General features: G+C 35.1%; 1 protein-coding gene across 2 annotated transcripts in view; it reads right to left on the bottom strand.

Moving 5' to 3' along the window:
• Positions 1-16,470, bottom strand: part of ANO3 (anoctamin 3) — a 171,257-nt gene that overhangs the window by 48,329 nt on the left and 106,458 nt on the right. For both annotated transcript variants that reach the window (XM_066187291.1, XM_066187292.1), the window contains 3 exons: positions 9,310-9,462; positions 7,524-7,624; positions 3,680-3,724 (listed from right to left, as the gene is read on the bottom strand). In XM_066187291.1, coding sequence (XP_066043388.1) covers positions 3,680-3,724; positions 7,524-7,624; positions 9,310-9,462 — 299 coding nt within the window. The remainder of the gene's footprint in view (positions 1-3,679; positions 3,725-7,523; positions 7,625-9,309; positions 9,463-16,470) is intronic.

Here is a 16,470-nt window from a genome sequence, read left to right on the forward strand (position 1 = left end):
AATTCATAGCTGCTTCTTTTAACACAAAAAGCAGCATTGGAATAGATTAATGCTTGTATCTACATTACATATGCAGTTTCTCTCCTGAGACAAAATGTAGCGCCTTTAGTGCTAGATAGCATAGAATGTATAAAAAAGATCCAACAAGGGAGATATTTTTATTATGTTATTTTGCTGCTGAAGAAGAAATTGAATTTTCATGGAGCTTGCCTTTAATTACAAAATTTTGCCTAAATCATACGACTAAGTATTAGCATTTTTACTCAGAGTGGCTTTCTGCAGTAGAGGTTGACAGCTGGCCTTTGAGCCTGAAGTGCAAGTTAGCTAAAAGAGTAGCTGATAAGATTCGTGTTTACCCCTGAAAGGAATTTTACCAAGGTCGTTAGCATGGAAACCGAGAAGAAAAGAAGGAGAAGATAAACAAAAGAAACCTGCACCTACAGGAACTATTTTTAGAAAAGTTTCGTGAATGCTAGCTGAAAACAGAGGTGGAGACTGCTCTGTACCAATGAACACTGGGTTGATTTATTGTAACCAATTAATAAAATGTAAACTCTGTTAAGGAATGTATAAAAGACAACATGCAGCCATAACAAACCAGCTAAACATTCTGAAGTTTTATTAAGTCATTCTGTGTGTCCTAGCCGTCTCAACAGCGACAGCTTTCTAGGTTAAAAGTAGCAGTTTAAACAAATTCCTGACTTAATCTATTCAATGTAGCCTATTTAGCAACAGTAAAAGAAGAGAGAGGTAGTCTGGGGAAGTCAGTAGTTCAGGCGACGAGTTAAAAATGTCCCGGTGGAATGGTGCTGCAAAGTTATGGGACACTGCTCCAGGTATGCTTTTATTGAAACCAATCCAGCTGGTGCTACTGGAACACTATGCACTTTGGACCAAGGGGTAGTACTCTGAAATGCATTTGCATTTCATTCTTGGCTACACAATTTAATATTTTATGAAGATACTTGTAATTTCAGCTTTGTTCAACTTCCATTCTCAATTGTACCATTCTTATTTATTTGGTTGGTTAATCTTTTTTTGCAGAACAAGTTCATCCAAAAATCCTTGCAGATTACATTTACTCAACAGACTGCAATGCAAAGGAACACAGTATATAGATGACCTTAGCATTATCTGATCAAACTCATGGAATGAGATACCAGAATTATGCAACTTCACCAGTCATGTTAGGTAGTTTTGACAGCAATCATCACCCAGTAGTTTGCTTGGTGTTTGTGTCTCTCAAGACTTGCCAGAAGCGTCAACTATGTGCCAGCAAGTCACATGGGCATATAGTTTGGTGAGTTTCCATGTACTGTTATGGGAAACACGTTAGGGTTGACAGATTCAACATATAGACCCAATTATCACTAAAAATAGAAAATTATGATACCTTTGTTTAATGGAATCATATCAACATATCACTTCCATGTGGAGACTGAAATCCAAAAGATTTTAAAAGTCCTTTTGCAAAGCAAACTTACTGTGGGTCAGGTGCTAAACAAAGGGATTTTTGGTTCTCTAGCCTTGAAAGTATTAAGTGATTTTAACATTGCGGTGGGCAGAGTGAAGCTGCATCCTAAGACAACTATGTTTTAATTTTCTTTTCCTTGATGCCATCATTTACCAGTGTGAAGTCAGCTGGTCCAACATGACAATTACAAGACAGTTTTACTAAATTATTCAGTGAACGATCTGAGAATTTAGATTATTTTTGATACCTGCCCTATTTACATGTATATTTCTTTCCTTTGAGAAGAAGGCTTTCCAAATATTTCTCATGAATATGATAAATTTATTTCTATAGTGTGATTCTACAGATAGAAATCAAGCTTCATAGAATTAAATACTATGTAAAGGGCTTTTTAAAGACATATAAATAGAGAGACACCACACAGATACCACATAAAAGAAATTAAGTATTACATTTTTCTTGTCCTTTCCTTCATCCACCTAATAATCTTTTGCAGACCTTTTAAAGAACATTTATAGATAGATCTATCATATAACCGTGTCAATGCTGTGAAATGTACATGTCACAGCAGGTCTAATATACTAATATTACTTTGTATTCTTAAATTATAGAAACTTTTAAACCTTAATATTTTGATATACAAGGATTTTAATATAGTTCCTCATTGTAGCTCATAAAAACTCTACTTAGAAATTTTAACAAGATATTAAATAAATGACAGAGATGCAGTTAAGTTTGAAAAGTTGTAAGATGCAAGGTAACAATGACAGTTGTAGAAGTATGCATGCGATGTATATGTCAGCAATGTTAGAGCTAGCTTTCGATATTAAATATAGCTTCTTTATTTCTTTTGTTTCACACAATCCCTTTGTGCATTGAATTACATAAAGTCCCAGAAAATATATGCATAAAAATATTCATACCCAAATTCTCACAAAGTAAAGCACAGGTTAAAGTATTTATCTCAAATATAAAATCAATCTGGCATGGGAATTATTTATTACTTGATTCACAGGTACTGTGCATCTTTCAGACATCTGTCCTTCTAAATAAGGAAAACAAAATTCATGTAATATCCAGGACTCACCAGATGGATTATAGATGAAATGAGACAATTTTGAAGTAAAGCTTGTTGATTGTGCCTTTTATTAAAAGCATATCACTTAGACTTTTCATAATGCATGCTAAAATGGAGCAAGCATGTGAACTGGGAAGAGGACAAAACGCAGTTGTAAATCTATGTTATAAATTGGTTTATTTCAACATATTTTATCAGCTTGTATGTTTCAAGTTTTCTCACTTTACCATTCAACATTCTGTTGTTGTTAGCTGATTGTCTTGGAAACTGTAATCATGAGACTCCCTAAATAGTTCCAGAGAAATGAGAGCTCCTTACCGTCTAAAGTAACAATAAGAGAACCTAAATCAAAAGCAATCTAATCTCAAGATCCATCTCAAGAAAACCTGTGATAGGGAACTCTTTCAGGAGATCTCCCTCATGTGAAATATTTTCATGTATCTTTTCCACTGGGGATTAGGATTTACAAGTGATAATTATCTCTGACTAAAGTGATGGGGAGTAGCTACAGCTCAGTGTCTCCCATTCTCACTTGCTAGCACTCCCAGGCTCCTTCCACCTGCTCCTATGGCCTCTTGTACCCTTCTTCTGGCTGACAAACACACTAACAGTAGCAGCAGCTACCTACAAGTGAGTTTTGCAAGTTATTCTCGCAGCCAGCAAATAAAAATTCAAAGCAGCCTTCAGCATGTGACTGATTTGTTCTTGATCACAAGGACACACATGAGAGGAAGTATGTTTGTGTATCTAAGGAAGTAGCTGACTGCCAGAATCTGCGACACACATCTCAAAAGTATCCTTCATGCCGAAGAAGTATGGCTTCATGTCAGCAGATATAATGGCAGAGATAGATACAGTATTAAATCTTTGCTGTGCGGATAAGGTCTCTTTTTTTTTTTTTTCCCCTTGGCATAAACATTTTTACATTTCTAAAATGAGAACTGGCAAAGCTTTAAAGTACTGCACCTTGTTACAGACGAATATTTTAACACTTTGAGCTGACATATTTTGAGTTTTCAGGAAAATAATCTTTTCCAAGTTTCATGGATAAATTTACAACTGCGAATGGGTTTTCTTTAGCAGGGTGACTATCTGACAAAATTAGAAGCTACATATCACCCACCAACCTGCCCATGGTTTTGCTCCTCCAGTCAGTGTAATAACATTTTTTCCTGAAAGAACAGCAAAAATCAGCTGAGATTAATCGAGTAGAAGAAAGTTGAAAAAGATATATACGTTACAAAAGAATGCTAGACACTTTAAAACATGCAATTTCATAGGCAAAAAGGGGGAAAACACTTTAAAAAGGCAATTTAAATAGAAAAAGTCATTATAATAACACAGTTTCACATTTTTCAAGTTTTACCTTTGTTCTAAAATTACATTTTAGATTTGTAGCTACTGACAAGAATGACAGTTAATCAATAAGTCATTCAACAGTTCTTTTCGCTCCACCCTTCACCAGTCATAGACACTTAGAGAAACAAGACCAGAAATTCCCAGTAAAGCCTTCTGAGAACAGTTGTTTCTAAACTAATTGGAGACATATTTGCTGCATGGTTACATTTTCCATATCTAGTTTCAGTTTTTCAGGCTTTTTTTCTGACCTCCTCCTATAATTTCACATCACATTTCAACCACAGAAAAACCTTGATATTGCAGATTCCTCAGGAGTTAGCAAGATCTGCAACTGCACACCTGAGCAGTATTTGAGATTTACTAAAGCACATTACTTTCACTGAAGACCCACTGAAATTTCTACATTAAAAAGACGGTGAAAGGCACCTTGTCTGGAAAATACATGGCCATTGGAAAACTATGTATGTACCAGTCTGCAGACTGTTGGCAACCTGACTCTTGGTACTGCTAGGCAGAACTGTAAATGAACCAAAGAAGAGTTATTAAAGGGTTTTCAGACTTTTTTTAAACAAAACTCTTGTTTAATTCCCTTTAGCTCCCCTTAGTTGTTTTGCATGGATGGAGATGATGGAGTTCAGCTAAGTTACAGATATAAATAACTTATTAATTACAAATAATAATTATGTGTCATAAGATACTTGTAGACAAATAAAATTAAAGCTTTTTCTCAGTTCTGGAAACATACAGTAGTTGCATTTCTACTGACAGACCATATAATTAACTAAAACACCTATAAAAGTTAAAAAATTGTAATTCAGTCATGATCTAACTTTGACACAAACCCTGTTTGAAACCATACACATGCTTCCAAATAAAGTAGTGTTGTGTAGCATTGGGCAGGATGGAGAAATGGTTTTTAGGGTTCCCACACTGCAAAGTCAGCCTTAGATACAAGACAATAATGATTATTACACACTGTCTATTGAAATTTTAGAAAAAAATTCCTTCTGCAATTGAAAGACTGAGATTCCATCTATATTACATATATGATGCATATTATATATCTGCCAACACATTTTGTATAATGCCATGCTAAAATAGATCTGGGGATGTGGGTGAATCTCAGTACTTTTTCTTTTCAGAAACAGAGAGAAGTAACCTGTGTGATAATAATTCTCTTGATTTTGTTTAGATTCCTGGATTGAGCAAATTGAAACTAAAAGGTATGGATTTAATTCTTCATGTGTTATACATGTATTATATTGACACAACTAAAAGTCAAAATTTTGCAAGACTCTGAAAGAGCAAACGGGTATACTGCATTAAAATACTGCAGGGAAGGTTATCTGTAGTCTTTAACTATATACTAGAACCAGACAGAAACCACTGATAAAACAGATAAAGTCTAAGAGAAATAATTTGTTTTTTAGAATTACAGAATAGCTCAAGTAAGAAGGATTCACAAAGATCATTAAGTCCAATTCTCTTCTCCTCTTAGGCCTACTTAAATCTACCTAAGGATGACTTAAAACTTTTTGGGAGGAAGATACTCTAGTTCACTGAGTAATCACTAACTGTGGAAGAATTGTATCATTTGAGGTTCCTGTGTCCCCTGAATGGTTACCTTAGGAAAACAATATACAACATCCAGGTAGGAAACGTTTCCTCAAAAGAAAGCAAATTCAACACTTCAAACACAAGTGTTTTTAACAGAATATGTAGTTAAATTATAAAATGTGTGGTCACAGGATGTTTTGTTACAGGAGTGCAGATTTATATTTTTGCACCCATGAAAAAGCCATCCAGGTAAATAAGAACAAAGATGAAGACTTGAACTCTGCCTCAGCAAGTTTCTGAAGCACAGCCTTCTATAAATAGTGAAGGTATAATGAAAAACTGTTCATCTCCTACAAGGGACACTTTAGAAAGGCTGCTGGCAAAGCAGGGCAGGTTCTTCAACCTGCTACATCCAGTTTGTGTTTATAACAGAATTGTGTTGAGTCTTCTGTTTTAAAAGGTATAGAAATTAAAGAAATATACTGAAATATTCACACAAGTTTTAGATTGCAATTTCATTTAAATTCCCATTATAATCTTTTAAACATAACAGAAATGTTGAAAAATTTACTATTTCTCACAGTTCTATTATGGAGTTCGAGGTGGAAAAATTTCTTCCAAAATATATGTATTTCACTATACAGCTAAACCATCAAAAAGGTGAAATTGCAAAATTTAGTATTTTATCTACTTCTGCTTTACTGAAATGAATTGTATAAAAAGAAGCTAAAGCAACAGTCCAGGAATAAAGACACTGGGGAAATACTAAAGAGAATATATTTACATGTCATTTATTATAACAAACAAACAAACATCACCTAGAATGTCTTCCAAATAAATCAGGATTGCAAAAGTCAGATGTTTTTGTTCTGAGAGCACTATGGATCTATGAAGTAACTAAAATTATGAAGAATTCAAACCATTGCTAAAACACAATTTTATTAATTGATGTATTAAATGTAAGAAAAAATAATTTTAATTGGAATTTAGATTGTAGGGATGTATGTATGTGTACCCATACATAAACACTTCTATATTTAATATACTGACAAGTATTTTTTGAACTAGATAAACTCAAATAGGACTTTAATAATATCCTTAAACATATCGAAGATGACTGTTACAGAAAACATTTTTTTTGGGAAGGCCTTTGAACACTTAATGGGATGATGTGAAAACTCATTACAGAACTGGGTATGTGGAGCAAGATATGAGCAATGGATGCTTCACAATCACTGTTTCTGCCTTAGGTCCAAAGCAAGAGAGCCACACCACCACAGCATAGAAGACTGAGCACCTGGCAGTTAGAGTGAGAAAGGAGTGCCGCAAGGGCATTTTCCATGAGTCACACAACTGGCATCCAGTTACCGCTTTAAGTCATGGAGAGGTTCACAGCACACTACATGCTCTTCTCTCTAAGAACATTATTAATCAATTTGAAAAGGCACATTTTCTCCTTTAAAGACTTATGTATTGTTGCAGGAAATATTTACTTGTCCCACAAATTAATAACAAATATTTATTGCAAAAACATACAGCAAGAACTTGTTTTGCATTCAGACAAGAAACTCAGTTCAGTCCATTATTCTGCCTAAAGAAATCTACAGGACCTCATTGTACTCAAATTGTGACAATATGTGTTACACTGGAGTCATGGAAGACACTAGATTTTTCTGTCATTTCACTTGCCTTTCAGTAACACTTCAGAAAAACCCTAAAATCATGGAGGATTTTATTATCTAATCAAGCTCATACGGAGAATATCTGAAACTCTGCCAAGAACATCCAAAACAATGTGTGAACTACTGTTTTCTAAAAGACATATGCTCAATTTGATTTAGAAGGCAAGTTTGAAAACAAGTAATACAGTGCCGTGTAAAAATGAGGAAACAACAGGACTTATTTGTTTCTCCTCTCTCCCTATCACATCATTAAAATAAATATGAGCATGCCTGGCTACAGAGCAGCAAAGACTGCATTTTAGACTTAAGTAAGTGATGAACTTTTAGTATTAAGCACTAAATTACAGGTTTCTTAAAAGAGTTTCCACAATACCTGAAAGGCATCCTGATGTTCATTCTTTCTGCATATTTGCACAGTGTCTCCCACGGACAGTGAATTTTAACAAACATGATATCACTGTTGGTAACAGCTGGCTGTAAAGAGCAGTAATACACAAATACATATTAATAATTTAAACCTATAGCAACCACCCTTCTAGAAGCATTCTTCAGGGTCAAACTCTGATTTTAGGCCTGAATTGGGTATGCAACTCTGAAAATAAGCGTTCTTCTAGACAAAGGAAAATCAGTGACCTTTTTCACTTACAGACTGCAGTGTGTGTAGACTAGTGGGAGAAAAGGAATCTGCAGGGAAAGATTTTTGGTCATGAGCATTAGTAAAGTCTTTATACAGCACCTTTTTACATGGGAATAAATTTTACATGGAATTAATTTTAAACCTCAAAAAAATCACCTTAGATAAGCAGATTGAAGACCATTCTGTGTGTCTCCCATTAAAGGAGAAGCATGGTCAGCTGCTAGAGACATGAGAACAGAAGACAGAAGGCTCCAGGTTGTATTCTGCCAAAATGGCAACTCAAGGGGATGGTTCAGTCATTGAATTACCTGCTGGGAACTGTTAAATGCGTATGAACTGAGATGATTTTTTGTTAAAATTACAATGTGTACTATACACAAATATTCTGCATCACTAATTTATTTGTACATAAAAATTTCAGCCTTACAGATTTCTACATTCACCTTCTCTTATGAACACTTCAGCTCTCCATCCTTCTCCCACATGTATTTGCCTGAGATTTTATAACTAGATATTTTGATATTTGAGTTGAGTCTGATTAAAGCCTCCAAAAATTTGAGTTTGCAATGTTTGGTAAGTAAAGGTAAGAGAAAATGCAGTTAAAGGAGTAATAACACTTAAAATGTTTACAAGTTTGCCCACCAGCTCCATAAAGTCATACCACAGTTCCATACTGCTACCTCAAATATTTTACTTTCTTTAAAGATGTGGATAAAATAAAATACTAGTGGAAAACAAAACATTTCAGATCTTATAAAACCATTTGTTTCTGAATGACAATAATTCTGAACTGACAAAAGCTAAGATTCTACTATTTATTTAAATTGGAAAAAAAAAGCAGTTATTTTTATTATTTTATTATTAAAATCGAGTTTTAGTCAGGTTAGTTGCTTATGAATATTCAACATGTTATATTGTGAGCTACATCTTGCAAGCTCATTGCTTAAACAGAGACCATATAATAGAATTCTTCTGAGATGAAAAATCAAGACAAAAGATACATGAACAATAGGAGCTTACATCAGAATAGACTAAATATATACCTGTTCTCTAGGTAATTTATGAGACAGCAAAAATCCAAGGCTGTTTCCCTGGCTCCATTTTCTTTCATTTTTATATTAATACTACTATTACTAGCCATGGAGTAACCAGAATCGTTACAACCTTCACCTCTTGAAAAACAGTGAGACTTTTAACATCAGGCATTCTGCTGAAACACGTAGATGTTATACAATAAAGCAACAACATGGACTACTGAAGCTTCTTCGGTTCTGCAGGCATAAGAAGCTGGAACTTTCCCCTTTGTACTGCACTACACTTCTATGTACAAGCATGTATCCCCAAATCATTTTAAACACACACTATCAAACTATTCTTCTTATTAGTTTAATATGGTTAAGCAGATGATGGGAACAGCCTGACTGGAAAGGCTTGTAATTTCATCTGGAATCTTTTATCAGCTCAGTAAAGTATGACAGTCTTACAAGAGGGTTTTTGATGCCACATAAGCTACAGAACTCACCTCCCGCTCTAACATCAATCCTTCTGCTCTCAAATTCTTCTCAAATGTGCTTCTTTTTTCTACCTGTGGACTTGACTTCTTGTAGACCAAGATGTAGTCAATGCGCTTTTTGCCATCTTTGAAGAAGAGTCCCGATGATGCCATGGCATCACTCTAGCAAACATAAAAGAAAAATACTTTAAATATGGCATCTATAAAGGTGACAAGCCCCATCATGAACTGTATATAACACAGCACTTCCTAAACCATGGAAATATCCGTATATCTGAAGGATGAATACACAACAAACTCATAAGAACAAAAAATTGATATGCATCAGTTGCTCAGGATTTCAAATTAATTAGAACAGAACAAAACAAAATAAAATAGCTTCACAAACCCCATATTCCACTTATTTCAGCTGTGCAAAAACCTTAAAATTATTGTCAGGTGTGTATTGATATGAACTTTTTCAAGTGGGAATTAAAAAGAAAAAATAAAGGCAAGTCAATTAAAGCAATTTTTCTCAGCTTTGTACCTGTGCAAATTTTATAGAACAAACATACTTGTATTTTCTCCAAGACAGAAATGAATCTAAAAAATTAAAAAAGAAGTGCTATTGATTGGAATGTTTGCATGGATAGTCTAGTTGAAGTGCTTCTTCAATGCCATGTTAGCAATGTTTAAATCTTGCCTAGTTCCTTCCCACCATGCTTGCAAACACAAGGAATTACCTGACTTTCATATGGAAAACCCCACTTTACATGCTGCTGCTGCTAATGCAAGCTATTTTTGCATTCTGTGTTTTGCATGATTCAGAACAGAGACCAAACCATCTGGTGACAGACTATAGAAACACAGAATCATTAGGTTAGGATGGACCTCCAAGATCCTTGAGTCCAACCCAAACATCACCTTGTGACAACTAATTTACAGTACTAAGTGCCACATCCAGTCATGTCTTGAACACTTCCACAGATGGTGACTCTACCACCTCCCAGGGCAGCCTGTTCTAATGCTTAATCATCCTTTCAGTGAAAAAATTCTTCCTGATGTCCAATCTGAGTGTCCGCTGGTACAATTTGAGGCCATTTCCTCTTGTCCTGTTGACTGGTAGAAGAGGCTGACCCCCATCTTGCTAAAATCTCATTTCAGGTAGCTTTAGAGAGCAGGACTCTTCTGAGGCTCCTCTTCTGACTAAACAACTCCAGTACCCCTAGCCACTCCTCATAAGACTTAATCTCTCTAGACCCCTCATGAGCTCCACTGCCCTTCTCTGAACACACTCCAGTATCAATGTCTCTCTTCAAATGAGGGGCCTAGAACTGGATACAATACTCAGTGTGTGCCCTCAGCCATGCAGAGCACAGAGGGACAATCACAGCCCTGCTGTATTTCTGATACAGGCCAGGATGCCATTGGCCTTCTTGGCCAACTGGGCACACTGCCGGCTCATGTTCAGCAAGCTGCTGACCAGCACACCCAGGTCCTGAAAACTTTAAAATCTGAAAAGGTAAACTGAGAAACCATCATCATCTTCTGGAGAATGCAGCAGTCATTTAAATACAAACCATCCAGAAGAATGGTAGTTTCAAGTAGTATACTTTACACCCGTCATACATGGGACCAAATGTTTATGAATGCTGCATTTTCTGAGCAATGGGATGCTGGTTTTAGAAATTAATCCTATTTATTTAGATATGAAATTTATAATACTCATATATATATATATATACCCAATAGGGACACTCTCTATTCATAAATAGAACTATGTATCAGTGCATGATATCAGCATTATAAATACTGGATACCAGCTCACTTGTTTCTATGTGAGATGTTTTTCTTACGCCCACATCTCTCACTGCCAGCTTTCTACACATTTAGCACTTCTGAGAACTCCTCAGTCTGCAAAACCTAAAGCTCTTTCTCTGCTTTTTTAACTCCCAAAATGGAAAACAACAACAGTCTGTCTCAGACCATCTAACGTTACAAAGGAGTTCATCATCTTACACCAGGGAACATTATTTAAGTACATTAAGCTTCAATTTAGAATCGTAGACCTTTAAGATCATTGAGTCCAACCATTAACCCAGCACCACCAAACCCACCACTATACCATGTCCCCAAGGGTCACATTACACATCTTTTAAATACCTCTAGGGATGGTGATTCCACCACTTCCCTGTGCAGCCTGTTCCAATGCTTGACCACCCTTTCAGTGAAGAAATTTTCCCTAATAGCCAATCCAAATACATCCTAGTTTAACTTGAGGATGTTTTATCTTGCCCTGTCACTTGTTACTTGGAAGAGGCTGACCCTCATGTGGCTAAAACCTCCTTTCAGGTAGCTGTAATGAGCAGTAACACTCTGCCTTGACCTTCCCTCTCTCCAAACTTGTAACTCCAGCTTCCTCAGCCACTCCATATAAGACTTGTGCCCTGGATCCCTCTTAGAATACACTCCAGCACCTCAATATCTTTCCTCATATTCCAATAAATAATATCTGAAATCCCAATTAAGGTAGTCAACCAAGACACTTAATGCACTGAATATAGGGGCTGTCACCCCTTCTAAGAATTCTGAATGGGAATGGTAGAAAAACATTATTTTTTATAATGTTATAGATTTAATGATCTAAATCTATAAGATGCAGAGGTTTGAAGGTGACATAATAGACTGAAGGTTCAAAAGTGCAAGTTTGAATAAGCAAGTTTTTAAAACACACACATTTTCAGGTTGAAGACATAAGCAATGAATCTGCTCTTCAACAATGAAGGATTCCTGTACCAGTATTTTTTAAAACCAGACCAGGGCTGCTTTTACGGTTCATGAAGCAGGCAGAACCAGATACAAAAAGCCTGGCCAAAACTCCCTTAAAGGGGAGATCTGGAACTTCTCTAACATATCTTCTGCTCATTCAATTTCCGTACAGGCATGCTGCAAATTACATCTACCTTTTGTAGTACACTTCTATTGCCTTTCTTTGGATTATTATTTCTAGTCTTTTTTTCCTCATTTCTGAAACATCTGATTTTCTTCAGTCTTAGAAAAACCTTCTTTATTTCACCAATTAATGACAGTAGCAAAACATGACCTCAGATTCAACAACATCAAACAGAATTATTTGGGGACAATGTTAAAGACATAATGAGCACCGAAGACAGTAGGAAAAAAAATCTTCCATCCCTGTTTATCCCAGACCACTTTCAGAGAGCAACCCCCACAGGTGGAGAAGTGCAATAGTAAAGCTGCTTACCACAGTCATGGCAGTGAACCTGGCCTATACTACACTGATTTCATGACTGATTCACTTTGATGCTACTGGCACCATCAGTTTCCCTTTTGTGCTATGCACAAGTAATGATGGCCACATATATCAGCAGAAATATAGTAATTACTTAAATAATTAAGTAACCATATAAATTCTTTTACTGATTAATTACTTAAGTAATTAATCAGTAAAAGAATTTATATCGTTTATTTGTATGGATGATTTAGTTGTGTTTTTTCAGATGATCTGAAGGAGTTCCATAACATGAAAGGACAACAGGGAGCAGTAATTTCAATTAAATACATAAGTCAGGGTGTATTATCTATACCTAGCACAAGGAATCAGCTGTTGGTACAGTGGGCATTCAAACACAGATCATTTATTATTTATCTGCTGGTTTGGACCAACACATGAATTCATTCTTTTACCTTTTTCAACAGAGAAAAGGATTGGAAAAGGAGAAAAACATCAGAAGAAATATTTTGTGCAAAGACCTTACTCTCCTCTATTCTGCTTAAGACTTCCTGTTTCACCTGAAAAATGTGTACAAAAGGACTAATCAACACTCTCTTGTCCTCTCCACCACCTTACTCCTCGAGATTTTCTGAAACAGTATCCATCTGTTAAGTTTTCTTACATTTATACACATATGAAAACTCATTTGTTTTGAAAAACTCCTTTTAGAGTATTGCAATATAGTTCAGATAGTAAACCCAACAATTTAACTTAACCTTGATCTTTTAAAGTCTATAGACTTTTAAAGTAATTCTATTACTTTTAAAGAAATAGAAGAACTTCAACTGCAAGGCTGTGAGGTACCATTTCACACAATCTTGTTCATTATGCAGAATCATAGTACACTGGTTTGCATCACAGTAAACTATTACCCGAGGCTTTGATACTATAGATCTGCTGCAGTTTCTTGTTTTTATTATGTGTCAACAGTTTTGGTTGCTTCATAGCGTGTGGTTAGTATAACAAATCACATGACAGGCTGCTTTGAAGTCTGAAAGTGTAAAATTCAAAATATTGCCACTATCATTCAACTGAAGTTTACACAAGGCAAAACACATTGATCAATTTATCCTAGAAAAATGAGTTTTGGCTGAAGCATAAAAAAAGGTGGGAGTGCCATAGAATGCAAATATTTACCAAAGCTGTAAAATAAAGAGTTTATATTTCCATTCAAACGTACAAAAAGAACTTCCTTGGATTTAGCCAACATGGAGGGATTTTTCAGTAAACTACTTTTCAGATTCTAATTAATTAGTAATGCCCTTTTTACTAAGTGGGAACATCTGGTTTACTGGATCTTTCTCTCCCCAGTTACTTTAAGTAGCACAGTTGACAGTAATTGTAACTATTTCAACTTCATTTATGTCTCACTACTGTTCTGACCTGGAAATTAAACTTTTATCATTTTTTCACTCCATACATAGAAACAAATATTTTTAAAGAGTGAGTTGAAACCATTCTCAAAACAGGAGCAAATTTTAGAATCATGTAAGAGTAAATTACATGATAGTATTCACTGTATCCTAATTTAGTAGTATGTTTTCTTTGTTTTCGACCTTATACTGCTAAAAAGTTTAAGATAGTGAATAATACACACAACCCAGGTAAATTTAGAGCTTAATGAGAACCACACATAGGTACAACATATATGTTGTAACCATTTATTTCACCTTCATTCCACCACTGACAACTCTCCTAAAACTAACATAACAGCAAGTCTTAAAGGCTGACAAAATCTCTGTAGGTGTCTACATTTTAATGAATTTTAAGAAAGTTCCCATTCACTTGTTCAAATATTTGCAGCTTAAACTGTGCAACAGCTAGATATCAAGTACACTCAAACCACTATGAAAGGTTCTAATTCGTTTATACATTAAAGGTACTGCACAGGAGAGAGCACGTAACTAAGAGATACTTCCCTCTACCACCTGCCCAGTGTTCAGACAATGTCAGCTCAGATTTTTATGTCTTCAATAACTTTCTATAACATTGTCCAGCAGCCCCCAAATCCAAATAATCTTTTAAGACCCAGAAGACCTCTGATAAAGATTTCTACGGCTCATTTCTGGGAGAATTGCTACCTCTTCTTTGTTTTGAATTCGGGACAAATTTGCTTTATTTGATGCTTCGTGGCTGTAATTTTACAATGAAATATGTATAGCACCTTAAGCTGTGTAGAAACTTATCATCGCTCTAATACAATTGATGAAATTTTTTTGACTCTAACATCCCCTTAAATTTACTCTACCCCTAAGGTATATTATATAAATGAAAAATCACTGTGTTTAAAGCAAACACTATTCCTCCTTCCCCAAACATGTACACTCCTATTCTTACAACAGGCTTTTTTACTAAACTTGACAATTAGCTAGTTAGACATGACTATTAACATAAACTATCAATGTAGATGAAATATTATGTAAAAATACACTAATATTCTACTATGCATATGCTATATATTGCAATAGGATACTATAATATTTTATTTTAATAATAATATAAAATATTGACTATTTTGTAGACTGAAGTCAGATTTCAATATTCAGCCACATTTAACAGCATTCAAGTCAAAGCAAAAAGATAAACTCCAATACGTTCACCTTCACAATAAAAAGACACCCTTTGTCCTTTCAAGCTTGCAGTGTTAATCCCTACTTTTCTGACCACTGACCAATTTTTGGAAATAGACTTTAGCAGTTTTTGTTGCATTATTTATCCTAGGGGAGGAGTTAAATAGCCATTTGAAGAATCTTGAATTTTGTTGGCATTGTTTTGTACAGTGAAAACTATAGGCAACTAAGATTCTACCCTGTGATTCTTTACTTCAACCCATTTGATTGATCAGCTTGATGTCTGCTTAAATGCATGTCACTATTGACTGTGGCTGAAATAGTGACAAAGGGTATTTTTATTCAGGAAAAATAATTAAAGTACTTCAGAAAGAATTTAGCCTTGGAATCATTTTATTATTAGATTATACATGTCTTTATTTTAATAAATGAATTTATTCTAATTTACTATCAAGATCCAGTAAATCAAGTCTGACATCAAAGTAACAGTGTAACTCGTTCGTCTCACGTACAAAACTTTCATAATCATTATTTCACACATAAATGTTAAATGAAAATCTGGGAATAAGACTTTTAATCATTATATTTTATCATTTGCTTAACAGTTTCCTGGAATTTTTCAGATAAGGCAATTAAAAATGAGCATGATTTCTACATATTTTATGTATCTGTACACATAAACACAGAGACTGACGATTGTATTTTCCCAACATCTCAGTAGTCTGCTGCAGGTTTACTTTGTTAGTTGCTTTAGAGTATATCTAAAAAATATTTTCATCTACTACCCTCATATTCAGTAGTTAAAAATGAAACCTCAATAAAAGCACATTAGTGCTAGTCTGGCAAGAGGCACAGAGCCCGTGAGACTCAGGCCAGAGCAGGTTGTTCTGACAGAACATATCCAGAACAGGGAGAAACAACCCTTACACTGGGGTGTAGCTCAGGCAGTGAAGAGTCTTATTCAGCTTCTGACTTCAAGGAATGTTGTTCACTTAGCAAAATGAATATTAAAAAGTTTCGCATTTTATACGAACATAGAAAACATCAATTGTCAGTCATAACCAGCAATAGGAGCATTCACTTAAACAAGCGTCAACTCATACAGTACACAAGAATTCAGCTCCCACAGCAAAATATGCTTATTTCATCTCTGCAATACAGAGAATGAAGTTTAGCTTTGCTCTGTGTGGGTGGTGTCGTTTGGATTACATTAGTAAAATTACATAAAGGAGAGTTAATATACCAACAGGCCTGGGACCTAAAAGATAGATGGGTACACACAGCTGAGCCTCAGAGTCTTCTTTTATAATTGCACCCTAAATTTGC

This window comes from Chamaea fasciata, unplaced genomic scaffold, assembly GCF_029207755.1.
Source record: "Chamaea fasciata isolate MVZ Bird 193981 ecotype frontalis unplaced genomic scaffold, bChaFas1.0.hap1 SCAF_7, whole genome shotgun sequence".
In the NCBI taxonomy this organism is placed as follows: Eukaryota; Metazoa; Chordata; class Aves; order Passeriformes; family Sylviidae; genus Chamaea; species Chamaea fasciata.